Below are 12,754 nucleotides of genomic sequence, written 5' to 3' on the forward strand. Positions count from 1 at the left end.
GCTGTGGTTTTTAGATAATGTAAAGAGGTAAAAAGTACAATGTTTCTAAAGAGAGACTTTGAAATACTCCGAAAATGCCCTTAATTTCTTCCTACAACGACTGTACCCTAACCTGTAGAACAACTACAGGACATTTACATATATTTCCTGCAGGCAGTAAGCTTTGAGTCTTCTGCAGACGTAACAAACATTGATTTGAGTTACTCAGAAAGTCTCGTGGCTCTGCTTTCTGCACCAACGACGAGAATCTGCTTTTCCTACAATGTGTGTAAAACCGCGTCTGTCATATTCCTGAGCTCACGACTCGTCTATATGTGGGTAGATTTTTGTGAATGTCTGGTCCTCCTGTTATGGATATCATAGGCCTCAATCTGACTGAGTCTGCCTAAGAACCTATAGTCCATCCTCACAGCCTCCCCCCTCCTCAACATCTCCTTCCCCTGCAACAGGATTTGAAGGCGAGCAAAGAGAGGGAGGGGGCAGAGGCGAGAGAGAAACAAAAAACGTGACTAGGCACCCAAAGCGTCCTGTTATGCAACAACTGACCTACTAACATACATTTAGAGACTGCGCGAGAGGGAGAGAGGGACGAGAGAGAGAGAGAGAGAGAGAGTGCGCGAGAGGGAGAGCGAGAGAGAGAGGAAACATGACATGAGCAGCGCACTGAAGACAAGCAGCACTGTGTTATACCTGCAGTTAACGGAGAGCTGCTGTTTGGAAAGTGACGGAGAGGACCGGTGCGTAAAAGCGGATTTGTTGGACAGAACACCACGTGGATTTCGTGCTTTTTCAGACAAAAAACGGTAAGCTCGTGCGTTTATTCATGTCGTAGTTGTTGTAATAAAACATAATGTTGCATATGAGAGGTTCCTTGAGGAATTTTGAGTCGCTCCTACGCCACGAGTGTTTGTTTTGGGTGCGTTTTCTCAATGTCAAAGCGAGCCTGCCCCCCACTATAAGGGTGTGTGTGTGTGTGAGAGTGGGTTGGGGGGGGGGGGGGGGGTGTAGTGAAAGCAAGGTTTTGGGATTCTTTCAGAAAAAGTGGCTTTGGTGACGAATGTGGATATTTTTTTTTGAGCGGTGCCACACTTGTCATGAAGAAGGGTCAACATATCCGCGCGCTGTTGTGTAATACATGCATTCCCAACTCTTATATTCCCGGTGGGTTGTGGGGGTTTTACGGGAGCTGCAAGTGACGAAAGAAATAATCGAAAACTGCGTAATCGATTCATCCTTAGCGTAATCTTGAATGCAAAAAAAGAGGCAGGCAGGCATGCTGCTCCTGAAGGTGGATTTTCCTGCACTTAAACTTACAGTACAACACATTCAGAGACAGCGTGGACTTTGAGAAACTGAGATTTCTAAAGTATTTTCTTTGACGAATAATCGAGAAATGAATCGGCTGTTATTAAGTCTGTTTATCCAAGATGTGTGTCAGTAATACACCTGTATTATTTAACAACACATATGAACCGTTATTATTACCACATAAACAGAATATCCCACACGTGTAACGTTCAGTGTCAGGTTTATATGAAGCAGGGACTCATTTGATTTATCCAGAGCCAGCATTTTGGGTTAGTAGGCTAGTCCATGCACTAAAATCCCATGCAGGCACCGCGCGCGGACACACTTCTCTCCGTCACGTGTAGCAGCGCTTTGTAAAGGTTAACGCTCCGGGTTAACCCTTTATTGGTCTGTAGCAGTGTGAAGGGGCACAACACGATCCGGGGCACACCGATGATCCTCTTGGATACATGTGGACGTTTTTATTTAGTTTGGCTTTGCTGTACAGCGGCGGCTCGTGGGGATCCAGAAATATAAAAAGGATGAGGAATGGTGAAGCTCTGCCAGGTGAGGTGTGGATCCGAACATCTGGATCAAAGATAGGTGTTTCTAAACAGCTCAGTTAACAGCTAATATAGAGGTTTGTGTTTGTTAGAACATGGCTCTTCAGGAACGAGTAGAGTTCTTGTTGAGACGCGCGTGTTTTGGGTGGATTTCATACCCCACATGGATCCACGCAGTCGCCTCGGATGACTGGGAATCCGATTAAATATGCATGAAGACGATTTGTCAGACAGAGCAACAAAGAAGGCATGCGGGGTAACACATTTCTCACAATGTGTTGCTATGTGAATGATAGGGGGGGGGGCTTTTTAAGGCGATAATGAACCATTAATTTAATGAACCTGAATGCGTGCTGAAGCTCCTGCAATCCAGCTCTGCTCCCCTACAGTGATGTAACATTGCGTCCTAACTTGCACACAGGTGACAAAGACAAAGCATAATAGTTTTATGGGATGTTTTATGATGAGAAAAGTCATTTTGGCTCGTTTTCAACACCGGCTTTGTGGTTCACTACACGTGGGCATGGTCTCCTCCATCTCCTGCAGATTCTTTCTCCACATGTACTCTGCTCACATTAAAGCAGTGGTTCTCTGGGAAACTGACCCAATGGAGTGAACTGTACTTTACGCAGTGTAAATTGCCCATGTGTTGCTGTACACCGTGTAGTAGGGAACATTTAGGATTGCTGTGCATGGTGTATAATGAGTGAATTAAATAATGGAAGTGGATCAAAGTACGGGGCAGATTATGCAATAGGCGGAAACCCAGTCTGTGGCTGCAGTCCTGCGCTTTGCTGCGGAGTGGACGCTGCCAATTGGTTGGCGCACAAACAGAGGTCTCTATGCCAGAGAAATGTAGGTCACATTAGTCCTGTGGGAGGGGGAGGGAGGGAGGGAGGGATGGGGGCACAACCGCCGCTGACTAGAAAGGCAGAATCCAAACCCCACCAAAATAAATCCTCTCCGCGCCACAACAAAGAAACGAGACAGGCAGAAAGAGAAGATGAAAAGCAGCTCGACCTAAATAAATACACTTACTCTTCAGAAAATAAACAAATATTTAAAAAATGGATTGGGCCAAGCTGGGTTAAACTGATTCTTATCTGACTCACACTCACATGATGTTCTTATTTGGTGTATTTCTTTCTGTATTGGACAATAAAACTGATTTTCATGCAAAAAGCCCAACTTTAAATGTCATTTAGCCAAAAATGCTCAGACGTTTCTGGAAATAAGCATGAAAACATATTTTAAAATGTCTTATCAACCAAGTAAACTAACTATAGGATGTTCTTATTGATATGATCAGTGTTGACTGATAGATCTGCCATTAAATCAACTAAGTAAAAAGCCCGACTCTCAAGATGTGTTCATAGATTTTTTGGAAAAAACATGTAAAATATATGACTTTGTCAACTGATTTATATTATCTGATCTAATCGACAAACCAAAACTGAATTTCATGCAAAAGCCCCGCTGTTATCTACTGAAAAAGAAGGATAAAGAGCTCCATGCAGTGAGCCAATTTTAAATCTTGTTTACCCGAGATGTGCCCAAACCTTTCTAGGAAACAAGCACAATAAACATAAAATACGCCTATGACCTAAGACTATAACAACCAGTTAGTCAAGTTAATGGAAAACAACTGCTTTTCCCAACACTTTGTGAAGCTGATTACATCACTGGTCTGACCTGTTAGACAACTGTTGTGTAATTCAGGTTTAATGAAGCTTAAATGTGGAAGGGGGCGTTCACAGTCAGCGGCTTTCCATCCTGTCCTCTTGACTTTCTCAGGGTTTCCTGGCACACATACAAGCAGATCAAATATGAGCTTTGTTTTTGTGCTGCGGTCTGGAGCCGTCGCTGAGGCGAATTACAGGGCCAGTCGGCCAAGGGAGCACATGTGACCTGTGCAACACATGGACTGAGTCACTCGGCCTTTCTTTCCGTCGGTTGATACGGCCTGTTTCGTGGAAACAAGGATCTAGGTTGGATAACTGCGCCTCGCTGGCATGCTGCCGGCTTTCCTAACCCCCCTCGTCCCTCTTTTTTTTCCTGGGAGTTTAAAGTCAGCCCCTACACTTGGAATTCAGGCCGACCCCACCCATGATTAGGAAAGTGACTGAGTAGAAGAGATGGAATCACTTATAAACTTCGTAGAAACACTCAATCAGCAAAATGTACTTAAAGGGATTAACATAAAAGTACCCAATGCAGAAAAATATCCCGAACACAATATTTCCCTTTGTATTGTAAAAAAATACTCAATCAAAGTACAAGTATCTCAATAGTTGAGCACATGTTCAGTCCGCCTTTGCCAAGTACATGTGGTCAAGTACTATTTGGACATAATTGTACTTACTTGAGTGTTTCCATTCAACTCTACTCCATATTTCTACTCCGCTTCGGTGCTTTTCACATCTAAAACACATCATATGCTGACGATGCAACGAAGAGTTATCTAAAACTGGCTCCACATTGAGAAACTACAAGTTTAAAATGCTCTTACATGTATCTATTAAAGATAAAAACGGGATCATATGATATTCTTACAGGTAAAATACTATAATAAGACCCAATCTGCATCACTTTGAATACTTTCAGTACATTTTGCTGTTAAAACTTCTGTATTTCCACTTAAAAAGCATTTAGAATCGAGGAGTTTTTTCTTCCTCAGTTGCTTAGACTGTAGTATTTCTACTTTGACTTAAGGACCATCCTCCCCCTCTGCACCACATGCCATACATTGCATTCTTCCCATTTCATCACTGAAGCATACCCTTCCTCCTCCTCCTCCTCTTTTTTATTTAAAACCTGCGCCCATTCCCTGAAACGCTCCACAGAAACACATGGGATTGAACTCGCTTCGCCGTTTCCGTGAACACTTATAGACTCTTCTTGGGGAGGAGGGGGGATTCTTTTACCGTGCTATCATTCCACAAGTGCCACAGACTCCTAGTGATGACCCGTGAAGAACATTTGATAAATTGGGACAGAGGAAACTAGGTCAAGGAACTGTGTCTGGCTGCAAGGCACTGGAGGAAAAGTACTTTAATGCATTCAAATAAACAGCTGGATTTCATCTTTCTTGGAAGAGGTGGAAGAAGTACTTAAAATAGATTTCTAGGACAAATATTTGTATTGGAATTTCGTTTTTTCAGTAAAAGACATCCCACAAATGTTTACCGCCCCAGAAAAAAAGGGAAAATGTAAGAAATAAAACGTCTTATTATTTGTAATTCATTATTTCAAACACTGTTTTATATTTAGAGTAGGCCTATGTTTATCAGACACTATTTAAATAAGAACTGAAGAAGTCATTCATAAAAAAAACTACAGCATCAAAATGTATATAAAGTCAATTTAAGAACCTCCAATGAAGTATCACAGAGTAAATACACTCAGTGATATCCCAACAGTGATTATTGGCCCTGTTCCTTTCGTGGCATCTCCGTAAAGCTTATGTAATTTGGATGACAAAGAGGGGTGAATGAAATGGATTACAGTCTGAGCTGCGAGGCAGAGACACGCGATGTAGGGCGGCGTGATTCACGTTCATTCACATGGTGAGGGGCGGTGGGGGGGGGGGGGTGCACCACTCTGACTTAATTAAAAACACCAGAGTTCATTCATGCGCCCGCGTGCACGATGGCTGCGGGACAGAAACGCAATGTGCGCACGCGCTGACGTCAATCCGTCTCCTCCTTTCGTCCATTTCTCAAATTCTGCTTTTGGCCGTGTCGAGCCACTGGTTCAGAGGGAGTCCGATATGATTGGCTGCCCCTTTTTGTTGTTGCTATGGGTGACACATTCCTTCTACAACAGTGTGCCTCTGGTTTCAAAGCTAATCCCATCTCCATCTCCATCCCTCTTTGTTTTAACTCTCCGTCATTGATTCCCTTCCTTTGTCTCCCATCGCTCTCACCTCTCCATCTATATTTAGACAGCGCTCTGATCCCTGCGTCTCTTTGTTCTTTCTTTGTCTGCTTTCTGATCTTTTCCATCGACGTCTCACCTCCCCGCAGCTCGACTGACCTATATTCCGGTTATCCGGGCGGCGGAGGCAGCGATAGTCGAGTGTCAGTCCTCCGTTTTTATGTCAGTGGACACACTGGGGAAAAAAAGTACTTTCTCTTGTGCCCAAAAACTCATGTAGATAAACGTCCGGCCAAGCAGAGGAAGACGTATAGACACTTCTGAACACATTTGGCTTGAAAGATAAGATTCCTAGATTGGGGAGAAACTGAGAAGAAGGTGGTGCCAACGTCTGAATTGAAGTCTCTTTTTTCCCAGGTTCAACGCCAGGATACGCCTGTAGTTACATAACGGTGTCAGATCCTGGGAAGAGCAGAGTGTAACCGGTGTAAACGCCTCGCAAGATTATGAGCTTACACATTCAGACGTAGTGTAATAGTGTTTACGCTGTTCAACACAGGGGTGCAGATGTTGAGTAACACGCTCTGACTGCAGCTGGATCTGCCCCGGCCTCGATTATGCAATCAATAAAAGTTCTCCTGCCTTCAGTTAACGGTTAGAATACAGCGAACTGCTTCTTAAATATGACAGAAATGAAGGAAAGTGGGGCCAACGATGTTTTTTGTTGCACGTTTAACTGAACACAAAGGCACCCACGTAGAAAAGCATGAGAGTTTAGGAAAAAAATCCAAGTGCAATATCAACAGTGCTTCTTCTTCTAGGGTTTTCTTTTTAAGTAGACCCTAAAAATAACAACACACTGGTCATGTCTGGACTCTGGAGGCACACCTGTTCAGCTAATAAAAGAGGGCCTCCACGCTGCGTTCGAGGAACCATCTCCATAGATATGAGACTTCCGACCACCCCTCGTGTTTCGACCCAAATGTTAAAAGGCAGAATTATTCTTGCACGCCCCCCCGCCTGCTTTCTTCACAGGAGCCCCGTGACCTAAATGTATCAATGCCCCCCCTCCCCTTCCAAATCTCCCAAGCCTCTTTATGCTTGACCTGCACTGGCTGCTGCTGCTGCTGCTTTTGTCCGCCTTATCTGCTCACTCTGCATCATTGATTTGGCATTGAGTTGTTTTTGGTGACGAATGCCGCCACATTCCTCCGTGGATGAGCGCATGGGGGGGGGGGGGGGGGGGGTAGCGGTATTTCAGCATTGTTTGCCAGTGGAACAGCAGTGGGTTGTGCCTTGTGTGAGGTGTTTTTGTTTTGGTGCAATGTTCTAAAATGGATCCGGGGGAACCACACTGGTGGTGCTTCTGACTCCCCTCCTTTTCGCTCTCTCTGGCCCAAAATACTCAGCAGACAAACAAATCATCTTTAAACAACTTGTGTTTGTGCTCTCAGCGTGTCAGAGTGTCATGTTACATTATTCATTTCATGGGGGCACTTGCCTCAGTCGCCATTGCAAGTGCAAGAAAAGTGCAGCCTTAGATATTTGTAGTTTGTTTTTAAACCTTGAACTGAAGCCTTAATAACTAAAGATCCAAAGGCTTTATTGTGTGCACACGTCTACAGTGTAGTTTGGCTTTCCACCAACAGTGAGACATATAAACAAAAGGAAATAGTGCAAGAAAAACATAGAATGAAAGACAAATGGTGAAAGTAGATGGGCGCCAAGATGACATTCGGTCAACTGCCGTGCAATGAACTCAATGCCCTCCTTACATCACAAAAGTCAACATCAACATGCCGGGAGAAGGGTCAGGGGTCAGAGGCTGCAGACAGAGCAGATCAATAGGCGGGCTGAAAGGTCAGACGTTGAAGTCTAGGAACCACTCATCAGGTTGCCAGGGGAGACTCCCCGAGTTAAAGCCAGACATGCAAAAAGGAAAGCTGGACCGATGTTGAAATGTGTCTTTGATCATGAGTAACAACGTCGTTATATAAAAGATTCTGCCATGAAAATGCATAATGGATCCCCAGCACTCCACCTGGATTAACACAATCGTTGTCCTCTGTTTTTATCTCTGCAGCCTTTCATTCTGCACTCAACCGAAGAGAGACAGACAGACGGAGCGAGTGCGAGGCTCCCCGAGAGACTGACAAGTGGAGGTAGACGGGACGACCTACATCCTGCTGTTTCCGTGGAGATCTAGGACACTCCTCCGCCTGCTCAGTTTTTACAACCGACTGCGGAACAAGCCAGAGGAAAACAAGAGATTTGTGCTTTTTTAAGACACACTTAAATACTTGGAGGAGTCTGGACACTGAAGTGGATAGATGAGGGTTACTAATGCACAGCTCCAGATGTTCTTTATCATTTGGCACTTGAGCCCCCTCCTACCCTAACTACACTGAACTTTCAATAAGCAGATTTTACGAGAAGAGCTGTTTTTGTCATCCCCTTGACCTCTAACCTGCTCCTTTCCCCTAAGTAACATTTCAAACTGGCTGCCACGACACGAAGATGGAAAATCTGACGTCAGCCCTCAAAACACTAAGCAAGAACTCAGAGGACCACAACTGCAACGAGACCTTCAGCAGCTATGAAGAGTCTCTTCCCTCGGCCGAAGGGAGTCCATCCCGCATGGGTCGCTCCACCAAGACCAAAAACAACATGAACTGCAGGCGAAAGCGGGAGTTTATTTCCGATGAGAAGAAAGACGCCTGCTATTGGGAGAAACGCCGCAAAAACAACGAGGCGGCCAAGCGCTCCCGGGAGAAGCGACGTCTCAATGATATGGTTTTGGAGAACCGTGTCATTGCACTGAATGACGAGAATGTGAGGCTGAAGACGGAGCTGCTCCAGCTGAAGCTGCGTTTCGGCCTTATAAGCACTGCCTCCTACATTGAAAAGAGCCAGCAGCTCGGGGCAAGCAACAACACGGGGAATGGAGGGTCTTTAACGCCCTCCTCCTCTTCTGCCCAGTACTACTCCAGTGGTTACTCTAGCGGCTCTCAGGTGATGATGAACTCTGATTCCTCAGAAACAGAGCAGTCCGGGCACAGGCAGCTGGTGAAATACTCCCCACGTGGCTCCCTCTCCGACATGTCCGACGGCTCCTCCAGGGACAGCCCCGAGCCAATTCCCTTTGAGATCAAACAGGAAGTTGACAGGATAGAGATGGACATTACCAATGGCACCAGCACCCAGATCATGTTCAACATCCACAGTGGCCTGGCCGCTGTGCCAACCCACCACCAGATCCAGCAGCATTCTCAGGAGCTGGAGGCTGCATATCAGAGCCAGCAGCAGCAGCAGCAGCAGCACCACCACCACCAACAGCAACAGCAACCCCATCAGGAGCCTGTCATCAACACTGTCAGCCAGCCCAACCCTCACCCCCCAGCCGCACAGAGGAGCGTCATTCTGTACGGCTCCAGCAGCGCCTCCTATCCCGTGGAAAGGCACCAGGACATCGACATGCAGGCAGCCCACAAACAGAGCCAGGCGAGCGTCGGCCGACTGTCTCTTCCAGAGAACTCCACAGAGACACTGGCGGAGGTGACAAAGCAGCTGGAGATGAAGACGTTAGACTCCCCTCAGTATGATGTTGCTGACAGTCGTAATGAGGCTGGAGAGAGACATGCGTACAGAGTTTGCCAACTCCCCCAGCAGCACCAGCAGGAGAGAGATTCATCTGCAGAGGGGGTCAACCAATCCCACCTGTACCACCATCTCCAGCAGCCCCAGCATTCATACCTCAGTGCCCAGGACGAGGGGCCGCCGGTGCTCACCTACGAAGGAACCGAGTCTTACGACAGAGTCCAGCCGAGGAAGGACCAGTCGTCCAGAGACGGAGATCCTGACAAAGACGCCCCGACGGACGATGAGGAGCCCCCTTGCTCAGATATGAACAACTACCAACAGCTTACCAGCCTGCACCATCCTGCCTCGCCTCCGCCCTCCTCCCAGGTAAACCCTCAGGTCCAAGGTCGAGAACCCCTGGGGGAGGTGAAGGGCACCGCATTGCCCCACAAACTCAGACTCAAACACCGGGCCATGAGCACCGGTAGCAGTGGGGGTTCGGGCCAGGAATCCCCAACAACCCCTTCTTCTGCAACGCCGCCTCCCCTGCCCCAGCATCCCTACTTGTCCCTCTTGCCTCAGCAGAACACTACGCGGGAGAGCCCGGTTGGAGGCTTTAAACAAGCGGAGGGGGGCAAAAAGAAGGAGACAGGTGGGCGACGGAACAAGAGGCGAGATTAACCGCTTTCTGAACTTGTCACAACAAAGGGCATCACTTTGCCTCTGAGAACTACCCTGCCATCATGCCTTCGCCCTGTAATCAAACCCCCTCCCTTGAGCCCTTGGGACAGGAAGCTGGGCTTTTCTACTCCCCTCTCCTCACCTCACAAAGGCTGGACATCTTGTAGGGCTGTGTCGTGTTTGTATATATTGTACAGATTTGTCATTTCTTAAATCCTCTCCATATCTACAGAAGCACTTTTTTTTATGTGAAGAGAGGAGGAATGGAACTACCTGCTTTTCGTCAACATTTAGATTGCGTACAAACGAGAATGTTGGACAAAGAAAAGTTTTGAGCTTTATTAGTACTATAAATCTGGTACATATCTGACTGTAGACAAACATACACACATGTATGGCTATCTGCCTTAATTTAAATCTAATGCAAACGAACACTGGGGACATTCCCTTGACCAAAGAGCCACCAACACTACAAATATCAAGTTCCATACCTCTTCCCCGACCCTACCTCTACCAACCCATACTCTCCCCGACCATCTCCATTGTTTCACGAAAAGATCGCCATCACCTTTATTTTTTAAGCACTTGTTTTGTATATTACTGTGACATATGAATATATGTATCTATTATAAATATATATTTTGCAAAGAAATTTGAATACAAATTCAACACAAATGGGACAAACCTGAGATGGTTAACGAGGGTTTAGAAAGTGACCATCCTAAAAATGAATCACAATTACTGTACAGCCATGTTGTCCACTGATGCTACAGGACCCATTCGATTCAAAACGCCTCTCTTTTGATTGTTAAGCTTTAGCATTAATGGCTTTGTTAATGCCCTGTTTACACAGAAATGGCCGTCCAGTTTGGAGCGCCAACAGCACTGAATGGAGAACATGTTGTTTCCTGAGGCGAGCTTTCTCCTTAAAATGTTTGGATTGCTTAACCTTTAACCAGCCTTTGAATATTTGGTGGACTTCACCAGCTGCAGGCTATGAGCCTTTATTTTATTTTAGCTTTATGAACCATATCTTGTTGTTGTTGTTGTTGTTGTTGTTGTTGTTGTTACCATTCACTGGCCCAATGTATTTATTTCCCTGCTCTCCACACGCCCATCACTGTAGAAAAAAGCCCACAGGATCATAGACGGAGAATGTGTACAGACCTTTTCAGATGAAGCCTTTGAACAGTAATGGAGGTATGGGATGCTCGAGGAGTACAGTCACGTAAACAATGCACTGAACGAGTTCCTCTTGTGTAGAAGAGTTACTATACATCAATTGACATGAAATGAGGTTTTGTAGTGGGCCCAATCACGGCCCTTGAGGTCCTTATTGGCTCCCACATGATCACATAGTTGTGAAATAAAAACGGGGGGCACAATTCATTTACTTTTTATTCAAATTGCAATAAAGACTAATGTCATTTCCACTTTGTAGAAGCAAAATATTAGTTTAGGCTAAATATGAGACAAAATACAGCTTTAAATGAAGTGCTGTTGGGCTGAAAACGTGATATCGTTTTTGAAGTATCACACCATGATCGTTTTAGGTTTTTCAATGAGAGTCGTCGTTCAACAATGATCTTTTCCATAGAATGTGTATTTAAGGCTCAATATGGTAAAGTACCATTTTGAAGCGTTAGGGTTAGCATTGTGGGGCGACAGAGATTCTTCCAGACACTTAAACCATATTTCAATTGCAATATTAATCAAAAATATTGGCAATCACATATCTCGTTGTAATCGTGCAGCCCTTAAATTAAAGCTGATGCAAAACCAAAATCCTCCAATTGGTGCCGACGTCAAGTTTGAGCTTGAAGTAATTCAGAAATGACTTCCCTCGTCTCCCATTAACCTCCATTGTTGATTTCAGGGGTCGTTCATCCCTTTCTCTACTGGGCAGTGATGAATTTCTGCACTGGATCCTAGTTTAGCGAAAGTCTATGTACCCCGTTTGGCTTTTTGGTGCTTGTGTATAAATGTAAAGACCCACCCCACCCCCCACCCCGACCCCGCCCTGGAACAACACTGTAATGTTTATTTCATCGGTTTTATATCCTCTTTTATTTTCGTCGATGTGTTGTTCTGTTTTCTCTACTCTGTGTCTTTTTCTATTGACTGTAATGACATGTATTTGCCTCATTCCTCGTCCATCCCCACCCCACCCAACCCCCCCCATCCCCCCTTTTTTCAGTGTGTATTAATCAGTAATGTTTGTGGTTTTGCTGATGGTTTTATGAAAAAAAAAAAGAGGACAAAAAAAAGAAACAGGCGAAGATAGCGTGGTGTTTAGAGAGGGGTGGTGGTTGGTCTGGTTGGTCATTACCATCGCTTCCTTTTGACATGGATTTGTATGTAAAGACACAAATGTTCATGTGGAAGATGAGAGCATCTCAAGATTGAAAAATAAAAGAAACAGAATGTTGACCCTTTCAACATATCATTGAAAATCGACTGTTGTTCTCCGTTCTTTCATGGGTTGGGTTATACACTGAGGTGGGAAGTAACTAAGTATATTTACTCAAGTACTTAAGTACAATTTTGAGAGACTTGTATTTCCATGTTATGTTTCTTTGTACTTTTACTCCACTACATGTATTTAATCCCTTTAGTTGCTAGGCAGATTAGGATTAATGATGGTAAATATAATCAGCCCTTAAATCAGACTTTAGTTCACCTGCAGTAAATCCAGCAGCTACCCTGCAGTATACAAAGCCATTCAAACTAACTGCACCTTTACCAGCTCTGAGAACACTTTAATGATC

The 12,754-nt window shown here is 45.1% G+C and overlaps 1 protein-coding gene across 2 annotated transcripts; it reads left to right on the forward strand.

Annotated features, from left to right (window-relative positions):
- The first annotated feature begins 606 nt into the window (after positions 1-606).
- LOC134877695 (ataxin-2 homolog) lies at positions 607-12,439 on the forward strand. 2 transcript variants are annotated; one of them, XM_063903287.1, is made up of 2 exons: positions 607-803; positions 7,810-12,439. In XM_063903287.1, the coding sequence occupies exon 2, from the start codon at positions 8,244-8,246 to the stop codon at positions 9,984-9,986; it is 1,743 nt and encodes a 580-aa protein (XP_063759357.1). In that variant the 5' UTR covers positions 607-803; positions 7,810-8,243; the 3' UTR covers positions 9,987-12,439. The 2 variants fall into 2 exon arrangements, with proteins under 2 accessions (XP_063759357.1, XP_063759358.1); XM_063903288.1 differs by lacking the exon at positions 607-803 and adding an exon at positions 1,655-1,854.
- Positions 12,440-12,754: the final 315 nt, after the last annotated feature.

The sequence above is a fragment of the Eleginops maclovinus genome, chromosome 16, assembly GCF_036324505.1.
Source record: "Eleginops maclovinus isolate JMC-PN-2008 ecotype Puerto Natales chromosome 16, JC_Emac_rtc_rv5, whole genome shotgun sequence".
NCBI lineage: Eukaryota > Metazoa > Chordata > Actinopteri > Perciformes > Eleginopidae > Eleginops > Eleginops maclovinus.

Coding starts and splice junctions, on each gene's coding strand:
- LOC134877695 (XM_063903287.1), top strand. CDS start 8,244: ATGGAAAATCTGACGTCAGCCCTCAAAACACTAAGCAAGAACTCAGAG.